Source organism: Echiichthys vipera (assembly GCF_963691815.1).
Source record: "Echiichthys vipera genome assembly, chromosome: 19".
NCBI classification, from domain to species: domain Eukaryota; kingdom Metazoa; phylum Chordata; class Actinopteri; order Perciformes; family Trachinidae; genus Echiichthys; species Echiichthys vipera.
The window spans coordinates 767939-793603 of record NC_139844.1 but is presented as its reverse complement, the minus strand read 5'-3'; the positions used below and the strand labels follow the sequence as shown (position 1 = coordinate 793603).

At 42.7% G+C, this 25665-nt stretch overlaps 1 protein-coding gene across 1 annotated transcript in view; it reads right to left on the bottom strand.

Moving 5' to 3' along the window:
• The window catches only part of ankrd6b (ankyrin repeat domain 6b), a gene marked incomplete at its 3' end in the record, with an annotated part of 122185 nt that overhangs the window by 74508 nt on the left and 22012 nt on the right, over window positions 1-25665 (bottom strand). The window contains exon 2 of the mRNA XM_083933740.1: window positions 16333-16598. Within this exon, the coding sequence (XP_083789866.1) occupies window positions 16333-16458 (126 nt within the window). The 5' untranslated portion in view covers window positions 16459-16598. The remainder of the gene's footprint in view (window positions 1-16332; window positions 16599-25665) is intronic.

Genomic DNA, 25665 nt, shown 5'->3' with positions numbered 1-25665 from the left:
TAGCTGTGCATTGTGGTGCATTTTGGGAGTTGTTTTCAATCCACAAGCCTGTGAATGTTCTCATTTGTCCAGGTCATTGTTGAAGGTACTCTAGTTTAATTGGATCAAAAGTGTGACTATCAAATGAAATATTTGAAAAATAAAATTAATAAAGACAAATTACTAAAAATTAATAACTTTAATTTTTTTTTAAACTTCACACAGAGAACCAATTAAATGTAGGGCCTTGACTCACGTTCATATTGAGATTGAGTATTCTCAATAAACTTATCATTAATTAAGAAATTATTAGCTATCAGCAATAATTATCAAAGACAATAATAAAAATTACTCTAGTTAAACCAGAGTTCCTCGGGTCACCGCTGTCATAGACGGAGTGACAACTAATATAAAAGTCTCATTAAATATATTAAACTACTAATTAAGGGTTGAACACCGATAAATGATAAATCGGTTAAATTTAAAAGTTCTTTACTTAGTAGAGACTGGCTCATTCATCTTTGTGTCATATTAAATAAACAGACATATTGTAAACACAAACATCTATTAAAAAATGAATAAATGCAACAAACAAAACAAAATAAACTAACTAAAGCCAACAGCAAGTGTGTGTGTGTGTGTGTGTGTGTGTGTGTGTGTGTGTGTGTGTGTGTGTGTGTGTGTGTGTGTGTGTGTGTGTGTGTGTGTGTGTGTGTGTGTGTGTGTGTGTGTGTGTGTGTGTGTGTGTGTGTGTGTGTGTGCGTGTGTGTGTGTGTGTGAAACAAAGAGAAGAGGTGTGGGGCATGGACCCCTGCAGAGATGGTGTGAACATTTAAGTCACACAAAATCCAGCAGGCTGAAGATCGCAGAAGTTATAATTCAGGTTATAACAAAATGACAGTTCTATGCTTAGCCGTTCATTCAGTCTTATAACATGTAGTAATGTCCAGTTGGTGATTAGTTACCAGTCCATGAGATGGGAAAGATAAGTTGCGTTGCTTCGATGCCAGTGGCTGGTCCTTGTGAAGGAAGCTGGTTGAAGAAAAGATTCCTTTTCTGGTTGTTTGCTCTTAGACAAAAGAGGAATCAGATTGCTCTTTGTTCTGCTCAGTTGAGTTGATAACCGGTTGGTTAACCTGGCTGATGATGGCCTGAGTTTCTCTGATATCCCAGCCACATACAGAATGACTATGTTGTTTCTCTTGTTTTCTTTTTCTTTCTCAACCACTTCGGTTTTCTTTCTGGAAGCAGCTGCCGTTTTCAAATAAGTAAGTACATATCATAAAGTCTGTACATTTCCGATAGTATTTTCTTTTATTGACCATCTTTCGGTATGTAGGAATGCTTTTATTGTGAAACCAGTTCTAAGACGCTATTACAGTAATGGCTATTTTATACACATACAGAAAAAACCTGGGTCGGCTGGCTTGACTGTCGTTCACAAAATGTTGGCTTGCTTGACCGCAGTGGGAAATCCGTCGTGGCGAACGTTGATCCCTGTAGTTAGGTAAAGTTGGATACTGACAGATCCAAATTTGGGGTTCAATAACTTATAAATGAAAAAACAAACAAACACAAACAATGACTCTTTCTAACCGTGCTAAGGTAGACGAGCTACAAGCTTAACATCAAAATGAGCTGGCCTCCTGTGAGACCTGTCCACAGAGTACAGCACCAAAGAGAGAAAAATATTCAATAGCTTCTTTACTAAGCAGTGTCACTGAAATGACTTTACACATAAATGGCCTCCTGCTGATCATACTACAACACCTCGTTTGAAAAATTAAGCTTCTGCATAATTTCAGGGACTATTTATTGGTAATAATCTTCAAGAGTTTCATTATTATACAGTGTAGTGTAGTGTTTCATTATCACCAAAGAAAATGCTGTCTTGCAGGGATGCATAATGTCTAAAATGACAACTCAGAAACTTGTGTCTAGTTGGTCCCGTTGGTCTTCTCTCTCTGTCTCTGGGTGTATGTGTAGGGCTGGGAATTAAGAAGCATCCAGTTAAGAATCGGTCAAACTGGAATTGGAACCGGAATCATCTGCCCCCAAGCTTATCAATTCCTTTTATCAATGCCGTTATGTTTTTCTGTAAAGTTGCTGGGATCTCTGCCTCACCCAGCATCTCGTCAGTCTGCTTCCCACCCATCATCTGCTCTCTCTGTCTACCCTGCTCCACCATGAGACATTTGACCAGGCCGCTATTTCAGACGATATGAGCATACTGCAGATATATTGATTAGTGTACATGTGGGCTGATAAGTTATAAAACAAACTGCAATACAACAATGTTATATTTGAGGTAATTGGGAAACAGATCCATTAAAGTTTTTTTCTACCAGAGAGCACTGACTGTAAGATGTCCTGCTCTGTATGCATCTTGGTCCGTTTTAAAAATATATTTAAAATATTGCACAAAAATTGATGTAAAAAAAATAATGAATTGGGTAGATGAATAATAATCGAATATTTTTTGTAATATCAATATCAGTTTCAGCAAACTTAAAAACACAGTATTTCTTTGTTATTGAAGATCAGGTATCCAACTGGCATTAGTATCAAAACTTTAAAATGATACTCATTCCAAATCACTGCAAACTACTTGTTAAAGCCATGTAACCCTTCTGATTTGCTTTGTTGTTATTGTCTATTGAAGCTACATGGTAATGCTTGTAATTGACAAAAATAAAACCATATTTTCATCAAGGAATGGCCTCTACTCAGAGCAAGAATCCAACCGAAAAGTCTTGATATCTCCTCCCCTCAGGGATCACACAGTGTAATTAGAGAAGTCTTGTGCGACACCCACACAAGAGAATATTTCACCAAACCGATGAGATCCCTGAGACAGCCTGGAGCAGGCTGGAGTGTCTCACTCAAAACAATCCAGTGGGATTGAATATGTTGGCTGTACATCAATTGCTGACTGAATGTTAAGCTCCTGGATTTGTTTTAGTTGCTGTGTGTGGGGTGTTCATATGTGCAGCTCCAGTGCTGCCAACCCTTGCATGCTCTGTTTTGTGTCTTATTTAAGAGATGCAGATGAGCGGACGGAAAGTGTTGCTGGATGTGTTATCCAAATTGATTTATCCAACAATGACTTAACAGATCTGACATCTGGCTCACAAACAATAGAAAATGATAATGTGACATTTTTGGAAGCTTACAACTTTACAGCCTAAGTTTTTGTTTCTTAGTGTGGCTATCAGCTATATTCTCTAGAGCACAATGATGAGTCACAACTGAGTGTCAGTGTCACAGTGGGAGTAAAACAACAACCAAAAAACACAGACACCATAATACAAGCAGCTAACAGGAAGGATATCACATTCCCTGTTTTTTTGTTGCTTTAACTGTGTTCACTTCAGTTGGTCAGGAAAAGGAAAAAAAGATCAGTTAGCTTTTAGCTCTGGTCTCATTCGTGCTCACACTGACTAAACCAACCTCGAGACGAGTAAACAAAGTAAAAGCAAATTTGTACATTATTCATTGGACAGATCTAATACATTGTGGAGGCCCCTTTTGCTTTAATTACAGCCATCAGTCTGTACCAGTCTCTACCAGCTTTGTGCACCGCAATTTAGAAATTTGGGAATTTGGGATGGGCGGCACAGTGGTGATGGTTAGCACTGTTTTCTCAAAGCAAGTGGGTTCCTGGTTTGAATCCGGGCTGGGGCCCTTCTGTGCGGAGTTTGCATGTTCTCCCCATGACCGTGTGGGTTCTCTCCAGGTTCTCCGGCTTCCTCCCACAGTCCAAAGACATGCACATGTTGGGTCAATTGATGACTCTAAATTGCCCGTAGGTGTGAGTGTGAATGGTTGTCTGTCTCTGTTTGTCTCTATGTACCCTGTGATAGACTGGAGTCCTGTCCAGGGTGTACCCCGCCTCACGCCCGATGTCAGCTTGGATTGTCTCCAGCCCCCCCGCGACCCCGATAAGGACAAGTGGTTGAAGATGGATGGATGGAATTTGTGATTTTGGAAACCCAGGAACCTTAGAAACAACTGATATATACTTGGACTGCTTTTCTACAATCGACCTTAAAGTGCAACTTGCAGGTTATTTTTTAAACTAAATGTACATATACCCTTTCTCTTAGATAACCATTTGAAAAGTTAATAGAGGATACTTTTTTTAACATCATACGTCAAACACGTCATATTACGTAGGAGAGACTCTTCGCTGTCCTCTGAACGTTCATAGGCGGTAGTAAGTTTAACGGTTTGAACTTTCCTGTCTGTTTCTTTTTTTTCTGTAGTTTTACATTGAATTTAACCATTTGTCATCATGGTCATTTATTTTATTTGTAAAGGAAGCATCAACTGCAGCCTGTCACGACCTGAAGTCCATAGTTTATGCCTTTAAGATTGAGATATTGGAGCCGACATATTAGTGCATGTGAGGCAGACAGCTTGTGCTCCTCCTTCAGTACAGCAGCTTCATCAGCCTCGGATGCTGCCACTGCCCCCGGTGGGAGGGATGGTCATTATCAGGGAGACTCAGCTGGACGAAAACATGAACTTTGCACCATAAGTTTAATTTTCTAATGTTTGTGAGCGTCCACATGAACCAGCATAAGTGTTTCAGTAATAAGATCTGAGCTGTGGTTAGTGCTGTTGCTGTAAAGCAGCCGTGGAACACACCAGCTTATAAGCTAATGTTATTGTTAGCCTGCATTAGCTGTTAGCATTTGATTTTGTCAAAATTACGAGTTAATCTGTAACGTCAGTTCACTAATGTTATTATCCTGAAGTGTAGTTACAGAGCGCTAGCTTGTGATCATAGAGTGGAGAAAATCATAGGAAAGGCTCAAAACCAACTCCTCAATGAGCGAATAAGACAAGTCAATTTCACTATTCAAGGGCTAAAAGAAAAAGCGGACCTCTCACTACAGAAACCGACATCGATCTTACTTTTTTCTATCATGGAGAAAGCCCAATTATCTCAACACAACAAGAGCAAAGAAAGAGAAACAAAGAAATTTCACATTTTACAATCCCGGAATATTGACAAAAACACAGAAATACTTAAAGGCAAAAAACTGACACTCCAGCACAGAAAGAAACACATTACATATGGGTTAAGAATTTTTACCCACCCAGAGAAGGAGGTCTTAGGCAAGGGCTTGAACTTTGCCATGACACCAAAAGAGTTACCCATAGTTGAGTTGATTACAGCTACAGAACCTGCTATATAGAAAAACAACCTTACTGGAACTGAGGCTGAAAAGCTACAGTTAAGTGTCAGCAACGTTGTCCCAAGCTAAGGTTCCCCTGTCCAACCTCACAATCGAGGAAAGAAAAGCAGTAACAGCACTGAGCAAGACCACAACATCGCAATCCTTCCAGCAGACAAGGGTAGATGCACAGTTGTTCTCAATACAATTGATTACCAGGCAAAGATCTCTGCACTACTCAGTGACTAACACTTACGAAACTCTGAAACGAGACCCTACCAGCGGTTACAAAAAGAAGGGGTCCTTGACAATTCACAATATTACAGGCTCTATCCCCGCACAAAACACGGCTGTGCCATGGGTTCACCAGTATCCCCTATTGTGGCAAATCTATACATGGAGGAGGAAGAGGACAAGGCGTTGAACTCCTTCAAAGGAATAACGGCGAGCCATTGGTTCAGATATGAGGACGACACATGGGTTAAAATCGAATCCAATGAGATGCAAACCTTTATAAACTCTGTGGACAGAAACATCAAGTTCACTAGAGAAGAATAAGTAGTAGTTTTGCATTTCTTAGACTGTGACATCCATATGGAGAATGAAAGAAGCCTCCACATTGGGGTATACAGAAAATCCTCTCACACAGATCAATATCCACTGTTTGACTCCCACCACCCCCTGGAACACAAGCATGGATTTATCAGAACCCTGCAACACAGCTGATAACGTACTCACCAGCTCACAGGCCAAAGGGGACGAACGCAAATACCTCAGAGGCGCCCTCAAAACTTGTACTTACCCCAGCTGGACTTTTGTGAAAACGGCAGCTGCTGGACCTTTGACTAGGCTGGGACTGGTCCAACTATCTGGTGTGGAGATCCAAGTATTTAATCTTTCACAAAGCCGATGATGTCCCTGGAACCCTTTGTGCTCCACTTGCCAACGACCGTCGGAGTGACAGTCGTTGGTGGGAAGTTGGTTTGGACTTCGTTAGTGCTCTATTGGGTTGTAACGACAGCCATTGGAGTCACAGGAGGCCATTTGTGAACAGTTGTTTCTTGAGGTCAGATTGTTGAATTTCTGGGAAGGGATGAAAGGGCAGCATTGTAAATTGGAGATAAGTGCTGTCTCAGACCTCCTCCTCTGTTTAGCGATGTTTTTTCTACTTTTACATGGATGGCTTTTTTTACTCCTCTTTCAAACCATCTGTCCTCTCTGTCCAGGATGTGGACATTGTTGTCCTCAAAGGAGTGGGCTTTCTCCTTAAGATGTAAGTGGACAGCAGAGTCCAGGCCTGAGGAGTTAGCTCTCCATGCGTTGGACCATGCGTTTATGCAGTGGTTGTTTTGTTTCTCCCATGTAGAGATCTTTTCATTTCCTCGTCTCATTGGACAGCATAAACCAGATTGCTTTTGTGGGTGTGTGGTGTTCTGTCATTGGGATGTACTAGTCTCTGTCTGAGTATGTTACTGGGTTTGAAATACATGGGGATGCAGTTTTTGTTGAAGATCCTCCTGAGTTTCTGTGATACCCCAGCCACATACTTGATGTCTATGTTGCTTCTCTTGTTTTATTTTTCTTCTTCGACCACTTTGGTTTTCTTTCTGGAAGCAGCTGCCGTTTTCACAAAAGTCCAGCTGGGCCACAATACTGGTGAACCCATGGCACAGACGTGTTTTTGTCTGTAAAAAAGTGCCATTAAACTGGAAATATGTGGTGTTCAGGCACAAATCCAGAAGTTGGCAAATGTGGTCTGGTTTGGGATTTGTTTGGTTGTGTGAGTAGTTGTCCTGTGTGAGCCACTCTCTTACTGTGGCCATGGCCTCCATGGTTGGAATACAGGTGAACAAGGATGTCACGTCCGTCGTAGGACACCATTGTTTCACCTGGATCCATTTTTAAGTCTTGGACTTTGTTCACAAAGGGCCAATTGGCCAGATTCCTTCTTTATGGATTTTTGGGACTCCATATAAGCAGGGGGTTGAGTCCTGGGGATAGACCCTGTAATATTGTGATTTGTCAAGGACCCCTTCTTTTTAAAACCGCTGGTAGGGTCTCGTTTCAGAGTTTCATAAGTGTTAGAGTCACTGAGTAGTGCAGAGATCTTTGCCTGGTCATCAGTTGTATTGAGAACAACTATGCATCTACCCTTGTCTGCTGGAAGGATTGTGATGTTGTGGTCTTTGCTCAGTGCTGTTACTGCTTTTCTCTCCTCAATGGTGAGGTTGGATGGGGGGACCTTAGCTTGGGACAACATTGCTGGCACTTTAAACCTTAGCTGTTCAGCTTCAGTTCCAGTAAGGTTGTTTTTCTTTATAGCAGATTCTGCAGCTGTAATCAACTCCACTATGGGTAACTCTTTTGGTGTCACGGCAAAGTTCAAGCCCTTGGCTAAGACCTCCTTCTCTGGGTGGGTAAGATGCCTGTCCGACAAATTCTTAACCCATCTGTTAGGTGTTTCTTTGTGTGCTGGGGTGTCAGTTTTTTGCCTCCAAGTGAGTATTTCTGTGTTTTTGTTAAAATTCCGGGATTGTAAAATGTGACATTTCTTTGTTTGTCTTTCTTTGCTCTTGTTGTGGCTGGGCTTTCTCACAACGTTCTCCATGATAGAAACAGATGTCAGTTTTTTTTAGTGAAAGGTCCGCTTTTTCTTTTAGGCCTTCAATAGTGAAATTGACCTGTCTTATTCGCTCATTGAGGAGTTGGTTTTGAGCCTTTTCTATGATTTTCTCCACTCGGCACGTGGAGCACAAAGGGATCCAGTGACATCATTGGCCTTGTGAAAGGTTAAATACCTCCACCAGATAGTTGGACCAGTCCCAGCCTGGTCAGATGCGTACACTGATGAAGCCTCTTGGATGATAGGTGAAACGTATTCCTAGACAAATAACCAAGTCCATTTGCTTTTGACTAAAATTGCTTTGGGGGTACATGTTCTATAGTAAACAGATATATCCACTCTACTTACATGATGTAAGGTTTGTATAAAATAACACAATTGAGTATAATGCAGTCAGATACAACTCCACTAGTCCCTCTGACCTTAATGAGTATATAATATACAGTAATAATCTCAATGACATAAAGTGATGACTTCATCTCAGCTAAAACTGGACTTCTCAAATACGATTCAACTGCAGACTCATTAAAACTATAAAGTTGAATCATCTCAGTAACAACAAATCAAGAGTTTGAACAAACACATTATAAACTTCATGCATATAGAATTCATTGCAGGGCCCTTGTGTTAGACTACAGTATATTATTTTTTTAGTGGTTAATGCAACAGTTTTATAAGAGTGGCAGTGATCCCCTACTCTCCACAATACAAGAAAAGTTTTCTACATACTATATTTTATTTTTATACTATATTGTCTTTACTTCTGTGTTTTTTCACAAATGATCACATTGTGAAAAGCATAATCTGCTTTTTCTCTAGGCTTCTTTTGGCAGTCCTGCTTTTTAACCATGATGGCAGCTGAGAGGTTGATGGACCAGTGATGCTGACGTCTGATGAGCCTATCAAGGAGAAGATGAATCACTGAATGTGATCTAAAAGCATGTGTTTGTTCTGTCAGCATTCACATCGGCCCTCAAAGTCACTGAGAAAGGTCTACATCACATCATCTCATCAAAGACTACCAGAGAGCCATGCTGACTGTCCTCCACTGCACCTGCCTCCCTTTCCACACCTGCCATAAGATCACCGGAGACAGCTGGACAGACTGTCTCTCACACAACATTCACAGTTCAACACAAAGTTTACTGGTTAAGATTATTTTGAGTCAGGAAAAATTCAGGTCAAAGTCTACAATTTATATGAATCAAAGGATTGAATAAATGTTTTATAAACATTGCAAGAAGTTTGTTTTTACCTTTATCACTATTAACTTTTGCATATTTTACAAAGTTGAGAAGAAAATGTTGCATATACCTGTATCTCATGATTGTCTATGTGAGGATATTGTTTCTGTAGCAGCTGCTGCCACTCTCTTTAATGAGAAGTCCTCCTGAGCCCTTTCTGGGCTGAGCTCTCATTCCTCCGCTCAGAGCTCTGCGGAGGGGACAGCAGATGGCTCCATGGGATCCATCATTCGTGCAGCCCTGGCACGTCTGCAGCTGGATTTCCAGCAGACGGAGCCAGCGCCTGCTAGTGCTTTTTTCAGGCAAAATTTGGCCTTGTCTACATGTCGGCGGTTGAGCCGACAATCGCTTCCCTCATAGTTCCCCCCGACAAGGCCCTGAGGCCAGATACCCTCGCCCCCAATGTCGGGTCACAGGTGATCATCATATTGGCAATTCAGTCTCACTTCTGATGCTCGCCCTATCGGCAGCGGGCCGAAGTGGACGCATCCACCATCGGCCCCAGTGATGCCTAACTGCAGGCTTTTGCCCTAATGTCAAGGGAACTCTCGTTCAGACTCACCACCAGGTCTGGCTGGCGCAGTCACCATTGTCCAAAACGTGTAGGAGGACTTGAAGTGTCCGGGCCGGCTGTCGGACATTTCTCCCAGCAGCGCAAACTTTGGATCCCTAGTTGATTTCCACACTTGCCCAGGGTTACAAACTCCATATCCGACGCCGGCCCTCTGCCTCTGCCCTCATCCACGACCCGGTGAAAAACCTAGCCCTAGTTTGGGAGTAATGCGCTCTCCTGACCAAAGGGGCAATCGAGCCTGTGGACCCCCTGCTTTAGCCCGGGGGGTTCTATTCAACTTACTTTTTGGTCACAAAGAAATGCAGCGGGCTTCGGCCAGACCTCCACGGGTATTCACCAGGTGCATCGCAGCACTCTTTCGCCTATGCAGTCGCAGGGCTTGAAGATCCTGCCATACCTCGACGATTGGATCGCCAAGGACCCCGAACTTTAGGGGGGGATTGAAGTGTCCGGGCCGGCTGTTGGACATTTCTCCCAGCAGCGCAAACTTTGGATCCCTGGGTGATTTCCACACTTGCCCAGGGTTACAAACTCCATTTCCTGGACGCCAGACCAAGTGGCACAGACACAGGAGGCTCAGGTGGTCACAGCAGTGCCTTTGTGCCCTATTGCCATGGAGGGACGAGTCATACTTGACGAGAGGAGTGCCCATGGGCCGTATTCCATTTCGTCCCAAACTCGTCACGATAGATGCCTGCCTCTCAAGATGGGGCAGAGTAGGACAGTGACTGCATGGAGCATGTCAATGTGCTAGAGCTACGGGCTGTGCACCTAGCACTCAAGCACTTCCCGCCATATCTGAGGGGCAAGCATGTGCTTATCCGGTCGGACAACACTGCAGCGGTTTTTCATAAAAACCATCAAGGGGGCACCAGGTCCGCACAGTTACTGCTGGTGTCCCAGGCTCTTCTAACATGGGCAGCCCCTCGCCTGACCAGCCTACGAGCGGCGTATTTACCGGGAGATCGGAATCAGGACGCAGACTTCCTCTACCGTCGCAGGCCTCCACCAGGAGAGTGGCGGCTTCATCCAGAGGTGGTGCATAACATTTGGGGTTTCTTCGCTAGAGCAGAGGTGGACCTCTTTGCCTCGGAGGAGTCAGCCCACTGCCCACTCTGGTTCTCCTTAATGGAGAAGACCAGCCCTCTGGGTCAGGATGCTCTGGCCCATGCATGGCCAGACAGCCTTCTCTATGCCTTCCCACTGCTTCCCCTGATCTTCCAAACACTTCTCAGGGTGCCTCATCAGGGTCACAGGCTTCTTCTTGTGGCCCCATTCTGGCCTGCAAGGACCTGGTTTCCCCTGCTCCACAAACTTTGTTGCGGGACACCCTGGCGCCATCCAGAGAGCTCTTGTCGCAGCTGGGGGGTCGGATTTGGCATCCCAACCCTTGCCGCCTTCAGCTGTGGGTTTGGCCACTGCAGGGCCCAATCTGCCGCTAAGCAATTGCATAGAGCCTGTGAGGAAAACTATTTTGAGTGCCAGAGCACCCTCTACCCGTTTGCAGTATCAGAACAGGTGGAAACAATTTTTTAACTGGTGTTCAGTTGAGAATGTTGATCCAGTGGACTGCTAAGACCATTCTTAATTTTTGCAATCGCTCCTAGATGTTGATCGGTCTCCTTCTACACTAAGGGTGTATGTGGCTGCTTTATCATCGCAGCACGCCAGAATCAACCATGACACAGTGGGAAGCCACAGGATGGTGCCCCTCTTCTGGAAAGGGGCACTGAGATTACGCCCTCCTATGCCCCTAGAGCTCCTGCATGGGACCTGCCCCTGGTGTTGGACGCCCTATGCTTGCCACCTTCTGAACCATTGGCACAGGCAGAGCTGAGGTCATTGTCTGCCAAAACTGCCTTCCTACTGACCATCACTTCGGCAAAGTGTGTAGGTGAGCTGAACGCCTTGTCTGTAAGCAATTCATGCTTGAGGTGGAACTCAGATGGCTCTAGCGTTACTTTGTGGCCAAAAACAGCTTTTCTTCCTAAGGTGCAGGCGTGCCCGGTGCGGGCCCTTAGAGCCTATGTAGACGCTACTGCAGGCATGAGGCGGTCTGATCAGCTCTTTATTCGTCACGGTGGACCTAGGAAAGGTTTTGCTGTGACCAAGCAACGCCTGTCCCACTGGATTGATGTCATAGCCTCGGCATATGATTTGAGTGGCCTCTCTTTACCCTCTGAGGTGAAATGCCACTCTACTAGGAGTGTTTTGACATCATGGGCTGCTCTGAGAGTTGTGCCCTTGGTAGTGCCACGGCCTCATGGGCATCTCCAAGCACGTTCTCCAGATATTACAATGTGAATGTGGCATCCAGTGTTAAGCACTGCCTCTGGCGGTCAGTTAGGATGAAATCGAACGAGAGTTACAAATGTAACTACAGTTCTATGAATCCTGGAGGACCGTCAGAAATCCAGGTCACTCAGAATCTCGTAAACTGCAAGAAGATTCTGTAGGAAGTGATCTCATGGATGACAACTTATACCTGAGCCGGGTGTCATCCGAGGTCAAATGTGATTTTGTTGATATTAATACTTGACCTGCGCATGCACAAGACAGAAGATATTCAGTGTTAAGCACTACCTCTGGCGGTCATCCAGGATTCATAGAGGCATAGTTACATTTGTGACTCTCGTTTTAGTGAGTGCTTTCTAGTTTTAAATGGATAAATCTTTTTTCCTTTTGACCATTTGAAACATTCATATTTATATTTTAAATAGCTCCAATATTGTGTTTTGAATTTTGGTGGTGCAGTGAACTCTTAGTTTACATTTGTATTGCAGAATGTTTCTATCTTAACTGCAGTTCCTGAATATAAGAATACATTTATAGTTTGTATATTTAGGGATGTTGGTAAATAGTTTTGTCCTGATGACGGACACTTGTGAAGGTAAGGGCTTTGATAGGGACACAGTATCTACAGTTAATTATATTTACATCAAAAGTAGATATACATGTAGGTAGTAATGATGTAACACAGCTGTGTCAAACTCACAGTGGGCCAAATTTAAAAACTGGGACAAAGTTGCAGGCCAAACTCAATATCTACAAAAAAAAAAGACTGCAAATGTGCATGTTTTCCCTTCTCTCCAGATATGGAACGTTGAACCTTTTCAGTGCAGGTCCTTGTACTTGTCGTGGTGTTTCTTATTTTATATTGTTTTGTTACAGCCATGGTGGCTCTGCAAACAAGACAAACAGGTATTTACATTAATGAACAGATAATCTGCCTCCCACGTGTGTTGAAAGCTCCTGTTTTCCATCTTTCTTTTGGTCATATTAGGGGAGGGGTGGATTAAGTTTGTCCTAAGAGACTGGTGGCATGGATGCTCATGTTTGTCAACAAAAAAGTAGCGGTGTATGTGCTATATACTCGCGAACCAGCTTTCATAGAACCTTGATATGATCTTGCGGGCCAAATATAATTACACCTCGGGCCAGATTTGACACCCCTGATGTAACACTTACGTAAAAAAAAAACAGAAAATAACCCTGATTCAGTTGTAATATAGTCTCCAAATTACAATTATATTTATAGGATACCATTTTTTAGTTTTTCCTTTGTATCTATTTAGCTGTAGAATTTGCAAGTCAACCTTGCATATAAAACATTAGGTATATGGTTTAAAAGCTGCTGGACACTCATTAAACTTGGTAGCTGAAGAAAGTAAATAGAGTATTTATTACTCTATTTACTTTAGCTACCGCATTCTGTGCTCTCTCGGTCCGTGCTCCCTCCTGTGGTTCCTTACAGCACATAAACGTAGTGTCGAGTTATACCATATAATGTAATTCCAGATATTATTGATAATATATGCACATTTGATTGTTTTTGGTAAGTATTAATTCCTGTACCTGTGCTATATTATTATTACCAATACTAGTTTAGTTAAAGCCTAACTTTACAGTGTTGTGACGTGACCATTAGCTGTTGCTGTTAGCGATCGTCAGCTAACAGCGGTCACTGGCAGAGAGCTGCCCAGCTGTTCACTTCTCACACAAATCCTCAGTTTCTGGCTGATCTCAGATATTTTTCAATTATTTCTTCCGTCCTTGTCTCGTGGACACCTTTCAGGATCATACTTATACGGCTGTGGTCCATGATATGCCTATGAATATACATTTTCAGCCCTTTAGTGTCAAATAATGCAAAATAAGCATTGTGATCCATATATAAAACTGAGCTGACTCCATTCTCCTACGTCACATCCAGATAGGCGATTTTTTGATGCAGAAGTAAAATATCTTTACAAAAACGACTCCGATAGTGTTTATGTTTATGTATATATATATATTTTAAATTTAGTTTCTACATAATTTTGCTACACATTGATTAACAGGGGTCTCTAACCTAAAAATGATCCTCTACTATTTCGGCATCATATCCTTCTACTTGTCGCCTAGACTCTTTTGCAATTAGGTTACTTAAAGAAGTGTTACCTTTGGTTAGCACTCCTGTACTAGATGATTAATATGTCTATCAGCAGGTTATGTACCACAGTATTTTTAAGTAGCTGTAATTAAACTTCTTATAAAAAGCCCAGTCTTGATCCAGAGGTTCTATTCAACAATAGACCTATATCCAACCTTTCTTTTCTTTCTAAGATCCTCGAGAAATTAGTCGCCAATCAGCTGTGTGACTTTTTACATAATGAGTTATTTGAGGACTTCCAGTCAGGATTTGGAATGAATCATAGCACTGAGACAGCACTGGTGAAAATTAATAACGACCTTCTTATAGCTTCAGACAAAGGACTTGTCTCTGTACTTCTTTTACTAGATCTTAGTGCTTCATTCGACACCATTGACTATCGCATCCTGCTACAGAGACTGGAGCATCTAATTGGCATTAAAGGAACCGCATTAAGCTGGTTTAAGTCTTATTTATCAGATGGATCTCAGTTTGTACATGTTAATGACAAATCCTCCATGCACACTTAAGTTCGTCACAGAGTTACACAGGGTTCTGTCCTTGGGCCGATTCTATTAACCTTATATAAGCTTCCCTTAGACTTAGACTTCTCTTTACTGATCCTTTGGGATGACTCCCGCAAGTAAGTTTCCAGCAGCTTACAAAAACACAAGGGAGGTTAAAAAAAATACAGTATAGGATAACCACTAAACTCTTAGCTAAATAAATACAGAAAGTATAAAAAACAATAAACAGTAAGCAATAAACTCTTAGTCAAATATATATGAGGTAGATGTAAGAATACAGGTCAAATAAAATACACAGAATGTTAAATCAGATAAGTTAAATCTAGAGGAAATGTATAAAATAAAATATGTTTGACTGTATACGACAGAAATGAGCAGTAAGATTAGATTAATGCACTTAAGTGGTGGATAAAGTTATTGCACAAAAAAGAAGATGATAAGTGTCCAGGTATGTAAGAGTAGATTATTAATTGCACAGTGAGTGGCACCCACTCCTTCCCTTCTGTCCTCTTTACCCCCCCCCCAGTGAGGAGTTAGGGCGCACTCACTGTCCTTCCGCACCGCGCCCCGGGTTTGTTGGGTTGGGTTGTTGGGTACTTGTCCCCCCCTCCCTCTCCCACCGCTGGCCAGCCCGTTTGTACAAAATGCTTCTTGCCTGTCCATACGTCATCACGCCGTAACACGTCACAAGCATTGATGACGTCATCGCGATCTTTGTTTACAAATCTTTCCATAGACCTCTGAGTTTTTGTGCGTCTTGTCCGACTGTTTTTGAATATTTTCATCCGACCAAATCTGCAGTAAACAGTCCACCTCCGCATCACACCAACATGAACCTTTCGCCACCATTGTTGTTGTAAAATGTCAGCGCATGGTCCGTCTTTTTTTTTTTTTTCTATTTCCGAACATGCGCACATAAAATGACGTGAGAGCCGCGGTAGCCGTCGTGCTCATGCTTGTACACGTGCTCTACAAAAGCCCACCTCTCTCAAACGGAAGGACAGTGTGAGTGCGCCCTTATAGAGTGTGATGGCCTGAGGGACAAAGGAATTCTTGGGCAGGAGCAGCCTTCCACTGAACAGGCTCCTCTGGTTGCTGATGACGGTGTGCAGGGGGTGGCTGGCATTGTCCATAATGTCCAGCAGTTTGTCCAGTGTCCTCCTCTCTGCCACCGTCACCAGTGAGACCAGTTTCATGCCGACCACAGAGCTGGACCGCCTGATCAGTTTATCCAGTCTGGAGGTGTCCTTCTTGGATATATTCATTTCCAACATTCACAGCATGTTTTTATCTAACGAAATATTCTGCTTCAATCTATATGTGTTGACTCATCAATATGATGACAGATATTCAAAGCTTTATAGGAAAACTGACATTTGGTACAACCCTACTATTAATCATTTTGACAAATCCAATTGCCAGTCTTTTCTTTCTCCCTCCTTTTTTTTCTCCCCAAACGGTCAAGACAGATGGCCGTCCTCCATAGAGCTGGGTCTGTCCGGAATTCCTGCCTGTTAAAGGGAAGGTTTTCGTTGCCACTGTGTATACAAGGGGGAATTGTTGGGTCTATGTAAAATCATAAATAAATGTGGTCTATACCTACTCGGTAAAGTGTCCTGAGATAACTTTTGTTATGATTTGGCACTGTAAATTAAATTGAACTGCAGATGTGATCAACTGATTAGGAATCCCCATTCTTTGACCCAATTGGAAAGGGGGCAAAATCACAAACAACACAAATGTAGAAAAGTAACCACCCTCTAATTATCAGACTCCGGACCACTCACTCACCTTGGTGACAGCTACTTTTGCACCCTTGTTGATGAGCTGGACCACATTGTCTGCTTGCCCCTTGTGTGAAGCTATGAGGAGGCGCTCGGAGAGTGCGAGGACCCCAGCTGCATCCTGCTGGCTCATGAAGCAGGGCGAGTGATGCTGCTGTCACGATCAGACACAGCGCTCCAGACAGTTGGGAAGGCAGCTGTGCAATGGTTTCCAATCTCCTCTAACTCATGGTGAGCACAAACTGCCAGGATTCCTCCCCTTCATCCTCTCAGCTGCTGGGCAAAGAACAGGAAACACATGGAGTGAAACAAGCCAGCATGTGCTCTGCATAAAAAGCTGGCAAACAGGAAAACAGGGAGGAATGGGTACAGTGGGCCAACATCCCTACTATCCAGGTCCACCATGAACACAGCGCAACACCCCTGTCGTCATTAGTACTTCTTTTTGAAGCAACCAGGAAAGGACCAGAGAACCAGGTTCTGGACACCCCATATAAACAGATAGACATGTTAACATTAGCTGAACTGAAGTGCAGCAATTAACTGGATTAATGTTGGCGTATGATGCCCAGGTCAGATTATTTAAAAAATCCCTGCATGTTCCTCTGATCGCCTCTGCAAACCTCAGTGGTGTACTTCTGTTTTTCCTCTAACTGTAACATTATGCCAGAGTCCATAAGTTACAGTTAAAATCAAGTAGAATTAATTTGACACAAAATCCATTTTCACATTTGATGGAGCCTATTAAAGAATAATTACAAAGAGAAAGACACTTTCTCAACAAGAAATAAAGTTGATCTTATATAGGCTGTATGCGTGTAAAAATTACAATCTACAGCATTTCCACAGGCCTCTGCTCTACAAGTCTGTTATGCTATAATGTTTATGACACTGTCAATAAGTGGGACCTTATGATTAATGATCACCACATTAAATTGCTTGATTGTTCTCCACTAAAAAGATGTCCTATCTATGATGTAGTAAAAATACTTTTCTTAAAGTTGTACTCCATAAGAAGTGAGCGGCCTCTGTGGTGGTAAGATGTAACTGCAGGTGAGCCTGTTCTTTCAGAGCCTCCATCTTGTCACCTTCACAGTCACTATGTGTTGACTTTTTTTTTTTTGCTTTTGTAAACTTCACTGAAACACATTCACCTCCCTACTTCCAGTCCTTCCCATATACTGTATGTCTGTCTGCAACTAAGTTATAATTTCAGCAGCCTGAACCCGGTATCAGATGAGGTTTATGTTGTGCACTAAAAAGGTTGACTAGTAGACAAATCAGAAATGTAAATGTAGTTACAATCTTTTCTTAGTTTCTGTTGTTTGTTAGCTTTTTAGCTTTGAACTGTCAGTGGCTGATAGCTATGATGGCAGTGTGTTTTCTCTCTGTACTGGCAGTCTGCTCTGAGCTGGAGGTTTCATGTTTCTTTGCCAGTGTTGTGTCGAAGTTTGTCCCCCGTCGAGTAGTGTTTCACTTATCAGACAATTATTGGTTTATTTACAATCGCTAATTGCAATGAAGTTGTAACGTTGTATAAAACATACATAAAAACAGAATACAATAATTTGCAAATCTGTTTCAACATATATTCAATAACTACACTACTAAGACAAGATATTTAATGTTCAAATGTTTTTTTTCAAATATTCACTTATGTTGAACTTGATGCCTGAAACACATTCCAAAAAAGCTGGGATAGGGGCATGTTTACCGTTACATCACCTTTCCTTTTAACAACACTCAATAATAATAAGTGTTTGGGAACTGAGGACACTAATTGTTGAGGCTAGAGGTCAACCAATAGTGGATTTTCAAAGGCAGATACAATAAAGATAGTTTTGAGCAAGAAAAAGCTGATAGCCGATATCAATAACATACTCATACATCAGGTAATCCACAATCCAGGACACGATGTACAATAGTATTATTGTCTCGTTAGACGGATACACAACCGAATTATGTCGACGTATGCGACCAGACTGTAAAAGACCATGGGGCGAAGGCTAGCCCTGCAGAGAAGGCAGGTGGCGAGATTAGCATGGCAGCTTTTGCTCACCTCTGGGTAGAGCACCGCACAGCCCTCTCCGCCGAGTTCAAAGCCCTTTCCGACGATCTCAAAGCCCCCATTTCAACGCTGGACCACGTCCACGCCACAGTGTCCGACCATGCTTAGAAGGTAGACTCCCTCGAGGTAAATGCGAATCTACAAGATGAACGTCTGCTAATGCTGGAGGCCTCCTGTGCCACGCTAACAGAGAGCAACGCTAAACTGCTGGCTTAAGTTAGCGACCTGGAATCCCGTAACCGGCGCAATAATATCAGAGTGGTTGGACTACCTGAAGCAGTGGAGGGGCCAAGGCCGACAGCCTTCTCATGGATGTCTTCGGCGAAGGCTTCCTGGATTCACCGCCAGAATGTGACGGCACGCTATCCGAGAAGCCGAGGCCAGAGCAGAGACCACTCTGCACAGGCTGCACAGATACCGCCAGAAATCCGGGAGGTGATGTCGGAGTTTTATAACCTGGGCTTCAGACCCCCGTCGCTGTTCCCTGCCACGCTTGTCATCGTGATGGAGGAAAAGGTTCTCTTCGGTCACCGAGGCAATACCTTCATAACATCCACAGATTTCACCACAGACGAACCACTGTCATGTTATCTGAATAAATGTGAGTTTGTGTGGTGCTAACTCTATAGCTGTGGTTTAACCAGACCCGGACTGGCTGGAGTTTATTTTGAGACCGCAGCACGAAGTCCTGATGGGTTGCTGATATTCTGTCTGTTAGAGAGTTTTGACCGTTTACAGGCAGGAACGTCAGACAGACCCAGCTCTGTGGAGGACGGCCATCTGTCTTGACCGGTTGGGGAGAAAAATAGGAGAGAGAAAGAGAGAAAAGATGAAAAGATGGACAGATGGATAGCTAGAGACAAAGACAGACACAAAGATATAGACAGACACACTTACAGTAACTATAATAATATCTATAGTAATGTGAATATGACTTATATGTAATGGCAGTTAATACAGCAGAATAGTAGAAACAAGCACAGCTAAGGTTATAGATTATAATAGTAGCAGGAAGAGTATTGCAGGACCACGGCAGCAAGCACCACCACGATCAGCAGAGCCCCGCGAGACGACAAAGCACAAACAACTCCGCGGAAGAAGTTGAATTAGTAACATGCATTGATGAGACATGAATGATACAGACAGAGAGGAGAGAAGCTCAGAGTATCTGGAAAAGTATTATCCCCGGCAGACTAAGCCTATAGCAGCATAATTAAGCAGAACAAAATCAGCTTAAAAATAACAACATTGCTAAGGGCTCAGGATCAAGACTGGGCTTTTTAAGAAGAGGTTTAATTACAGCTACTTTAAAAGACTGTGGTACATAACCTGCTGATAAAGACATGTTAATCATATCTAATACAGGAGTGCTAACTAAAGGTAACACTTTTTTACGTAACCTAGTTGGAATAGAGTCTAGGAGACAAGTAGAGGGCTTTGATGCGTACATAGTAGATGTTAATTTGTTAAGGTAAACTGTAGAAAAGCAGTCCAAATGTACATCAGGTCATACAGTTGTTTCTAAGGTTCCTGGGTTTGAAGAAAAATTGGTGCCAAGCGAGTTGATTTTGTCTCCAATAGTTATAATTTTGTCATTGAAGAAGGTCATGAAGTCGTTACTACTGAGGGTTATAGGAATATATGGCTCAATAGAGCTGTGGCTCTCTGTAAGCCTGGCTACAGTGCTGGAAAAAAATCTAGGACTGTTCTTATTCTCCTCTATTAAAGATGAGTAATAGGCTGCTCTGGCATTATGGAGGGCCTTCCTATATGTTTTTAGACTATCTTGCCAAACTACGCAAGATTCCTCCAATTTGGTGGAACATTTACTTTCGAATTTTCGCGATACTTGTTTTAATTCACGGGTTTGTGAGTTATACCACAGAGCTAACTTTCTCTGTTTCATTATCTTCTTTTTTAAAGGAGCAACAGAGTCGAGTGTTGGTTGTAGTAAGCCTGTAACACTTTTAAGAAGGCGATCAATTTCAGAGAAATAAACAGGGATCTAGAATATTAGGATAAGGCATTCAATTAAATGCAGATGGAATCGATTCTTAAATTTTGTTACAGCACTATCAGATATACATCTAGTGTAGAAACTTTTGCCCAGAGGTGAGTAGTCCTGTAATATGAATCAAAAAGTTATTAAATAATGGTCTGATAAAATAGGATTCTGTGAAAAGACTATTAAGTCATTGATTTCCACACCATAAGCCAAAACAAGGTCGAGGGTGTGATTAAAATAGTGAGTAGGTTTATATACACTCTGACTAAAACCAATCGAATCTAATGGAGAGATAAACGCAATACTAAGACTATTATTATCAATGTCATGTGAATATTAAAATCTCCTACAATGATTACTTAATCAGATTTAAGGACTAAATTTGACAGAAACTCTGAGAATTCAGAGTACGGACAAGGAGCACGGTACACTATAACAAGTGTAATTGTCTGCACGGTTTTCCAGGTTGAATGTGAAAGACTAAGAACAAGACTTTCAAATGAATTATAATTTAGTTTAGGTTTAGAGTTGATTAATAGGCCTGAGTCATACATAGCTGCAACGCCTCCTCCTTGACCATTGCCTCAAGGAATATTAATATGACTGGGAGGAGCGGATTAATTTAGGCTAACATATTCTTCATGACACAGCCAGGTTTCAGTCAGAGTAGATCAATATGGTTATCTGATATCAGATCATTTACTAATACAGCTTTAGATTGCAGAGATCTGATGTGTAAATGTCCACATTTTATTTTCTGATTTTGTTGCATTATCGCAGATTTGGTGTTAATTTTTATCAAGTCTTTCTGTATAGCTCCTCTTCTGTTCATTTTTGATTTCATTAATTTAAATGATCGTGGGGCAGACAGCGTTTGTATAGGATACTGAGCTGGAAAGTGCTCCACAGGGAGCTCAGAGAGGTGTGTAAGACTGCAACTCTGCTTCCTGGGCCTCTGTGATAAGGGCAGTGCAGAGGTGTATTAAACTGAGACTCTGCCTCCTGGGCCTCTGTGATAAGGGCAGTGCAGAGGTGTATTAAACTGAGACTCTGCCTCCTGATGAATTACTCTCATAGTGATATGGATGAGTTAAAGAAATATCTATGTGCGCTACAAAATGAGTCCAAGGGCTTAACCAAGTGATTGACCGATCTGAAATCAGGTCAAGCTGCAAAGGGAGAGTGTGAGCAGATGGACTACCTAGAGAATCAAAGCAGGAGGAATAATCTTGTGATAAATGGGCCTGTACATGTTCTCATTTGTCCAGGTCATCGTTATCCTCAAAGCAATTTCAGTCAAAAGCAACTGGACTTGGTTATTTGTCTAGGAAGACGTTTCACCTCTCATCCAAGAGGCTTCATCGGTTCATGTACGTATCTGACCAGGTTGGGACTGGTGTGGAGATCCAGGTATTCAACCTCTCACAAGGAAGATGATGTCACTGAAACCCTTTGTGCTCCAAGTGCCAACGACTGTCGTTAGAGTGGCAGTCGTTGGTGGGAAGTTGGTTTCGGCTTTGTTAGTGCTCTATTGAGCATGGACAACAGGTCGGAGTCACATTGGGCCATTTGTGAACAGTTGTTCTTTGAGGTTAGATTGTTGAATCTCCTGGGAAGGGATGAAATGGCAGCATTGTAAATTGGATATAAGGTGTCTCAGACCTCCTCTGTTTAGCGATGGTTTCTCTACTTTTGCATAGATGGCTTCTTTTACTCCTCTTTCAAACCATCTGTCCTCTCTGTCCAGGATTTGGACATTGTTGTCATCAAAGGAGTGGGCGTTCTCCTTGAGATGTAAAGAGACAGCAGAGTCCAGGCCTGAGGAGTTAGCTCTTCTGTGTTGGGCCATGCGTTTATGCAGTGGTTGTTTTGTTTCTCCAATGAAGAGATCACTTATAACATTACCAAGCACGTTGCCAATATTCTGGCACCACTGGTGGGCAACACCCCACACCACATCCAAAACTCCATAGACTTTGTGAACAAAGTCTGAGACTTAAAAATGGATCCAGATGAAACCATGGTATCCTATGACATGACTTTCTTGTTCACCTGTATTCCAACCATGGAGGCTCTGGCCAAAGTAAGAGAGCGGCTCACACAGGACAACTCCTGCACAACCAAACAAATCTCACACCAGACCACATTTGCCAACTTCTGGATTTGTGCCTGAACACCACATATTTCCAGTTTAATGGCACTTTTTACAGACAGAAACACGGCTGTGCCATGGGTTCACCAGTATCCCCTATTGTAGCCAATCTATACATGGATGAGGTAGAAGACAAGGCTTTGAACTCCTTTAAAGAAATAACACCAAGCTGTGGACTGTATATGACTGTGACGTCCATATGGAGAAGAAGAAGGAGAAGAAGAATTATTTTATTTATCCCGCAACGGGGAAATTGAATTTTTTCACTCTTATTATTAATCATGTTACACACACAGGCCCGAAATACACACACATGCACAGACAGGACCTATACATGCAATTAAGGAGAGATGTCAGAGCGAGGGGGCTGCCAGTGAACGGCACCCCGAGCAGTTGGGGGTTCGGTGCCTTGCTCAACAGCACCTCGGCAGTGCCCAGGAGATGAACTGGCACCTCTCCAGCCACCAGTCCACGCTCCATACATGGTCCACACAGGGACTTGAACCAGCGACCCTACGGTTCCCAGCCAAGTCACCTATGGACTGAGCTACTGCCGCCCGAATGACAGGATGACAGGAGCCTCCATTCACACAGATCAATATCTACTGTTTGACTCCCACCACCCCCAAGAACACAAGCTTGGAGTTATCAGAACCATGGAACACAGAGCTGATAACATACCCACCAGCCCACAGGCCCAAGGGGAAGAACGCAAGCACCTGAGAAGCGCCCTCACAACTTGTGGTTACACCAGCTGGACCTTTGTGAAAACAGCAGCTGCTCCCAGAAAGAAAACCAAAGTGGTTGAAAAAGAAAAAGACCACACACCTACAAAAGCAACCGGGTTTATGCTGTCCAATGCAACGAGGAATGCAAAGATCTCTACATTGGAGAAACAAACGGCCTCTCTCCATTTCAGTGTGTATACGGATATCAACCACCACTGTTCCCAGCCCATGAGAAGGAGATTTCCTGCCCTTCTGTCCAAGCCTTCATCCGCCGCTGCCGCTCTCCTTCGTTCAGTGGGCCGCTACACTGCCGCTGCCAACCGATGCCGTACACCTGCACCTACCTACCAAGCAGGACAGCAAGTGTGGCTCTCCACCAGAGACTTACCTCTTTGAGTGGAGTCCAGAAAGATGGCACCTAAGTTCATCGGGCCTTTCACGATCCAGAGAGTAGTCAGTCCAGTGGCAGTCCGTTTGAAGCTCCTTTGTTCCATGAGAGTTCACCTCACCTTACATGTATCCAGGGTTAAGCCAGTTCACAATAGTCCCTTAGTCCCTCAGGCACCACCACCTCCCCCTCCATGTATCGTCGATGGTGGTCCGGTGTACGCAGTGCAGCGCCTGATTCGCTCTCATCGGCGGGGTAGAGATCTCCAGTACATTGCGGACTGGGAGGGTTACGGTCCAGAGGAAAGGTCCTGGGTTCCTGCTCGCCATATTGTAGACCCCACCCTCATGACCAATTTTCATCTGCAACACCCAGACCAGCCAGACAATGAGTCAGCTCGTCCAGGGACCCGTACCTTGCCCCCGCCTGTTAAGGATGTTGGAGACCCTTCTATGTCAGGTGTCAGGCCTGGACTCTGCTGTCCACTTACATCTCAAGGAGAAAGCCCACTCCTTTGATGACAAAGTCGAAACCAACTTCCCAGCAATGACTGTCACTCCAAAGACATTGGCATTTGGAGCACAATGGGTTCCAGTGAAATCATCGGCCTTGTGAAAGGTTAAATACCTGGATCTCCACACCAGATAGCTGGACCAGTCCAAACCTGGTCAGTTGCGTACATTAACTGATGAAGCCTCTTGGATGAGAGGTGAAATGTCTTTCTAGACAAACAACCAAGTCCAGTTGCTTTTGACTGAAATTGCTTTGGGGATAGAAAAATCAACGTTCCTAAGGCAGGAAACAAGATAAAATGCTGCTGGTCATTCATGAGGTTTAATCATGATCTCTATGTGAAGTAGATCAGTGATGAGCAGTGGTCAGATGATTGTTTGGAGAATGATCCAGATAGTGCTCTGAGAAAGTTTATGGAAAAACTAACAAAGGTGGCTGGCAAGCATACTCCCTTAAGGAAACACACAGCTAGACATAACAGTGCTCCATGGTTGAGTAAGGAACTGAAGGCTTTGATGACTCAGCGGTATAATGCTAAAAAGGTTGCAACTCAATCAGGTTGCCTGAATGATAGGGAAAAATACTGTAGATTAAGGAAAATGGTAAACTGAACAAGAACACAAAAAGAAAATATTATCAACAGAAGCTCAGCACAAACAACAGCAAGAAAATATGGAAAACACTGAATGAAATTATGAGACGGAAATCAAACATGCATAACACTTATGTTGACTGTAATAGTGTTTTAATTACTAAACCACTGGAAAATGCTAATTATTTTAATGTTTTTTTTATTAATAAAATTGATAAATTAAAAGTCACTATGACCCCTTAACATGGCTGTCTATCACATGCATTGATTGAAAATTGTATTATGAAAGGGAAAAGGTGTTCTTTTGAATTTAAAAATGTTGATGCTTTATTGATTAGGAAATGTTGTTACACCTTCCTGATGTCAAGTCTCCTGGAATTGATAATGTGGATGGGATACTACTTAAGGTTGCAGCAAAGGAGAGCTTTGTGTTCCTGTATGTCATATTTTTGATAGATGTTTGACCAATTCCCTGTGCCCTGCATTGTGGAAAGAAGCTAAAGTTATACCCTTGCCAAAAAATAAAAAAGCTAATAATAGGCCCATCAGTTTACTACCAGTACTGAGCAAGATATTGGAAAGGATTGTTTTTAATCAAAATCAAGATTATTTTATTAATAATGAGCTTATAACAATATCTCAGCGTGCATATCGAGTTGGTCACTCAACCAACTCTGCTATTGTTCACAGGACTGATGAATGGCTTAAAGAAATGGACAACAAAATAATTGTGAGTACTGTTATGATTAATTTTAGTGAAGCTTTTGACATTATTGTTCATGCACTGCTAATTGATCAACTCAAGCGCTATGTTTCGCTGATACTGCCCTCTCTTGGATGGAGAGTTATCTGTCTGGCAGGATGCAAGAAGTGTTTTTCCAATGGAAGCTTATC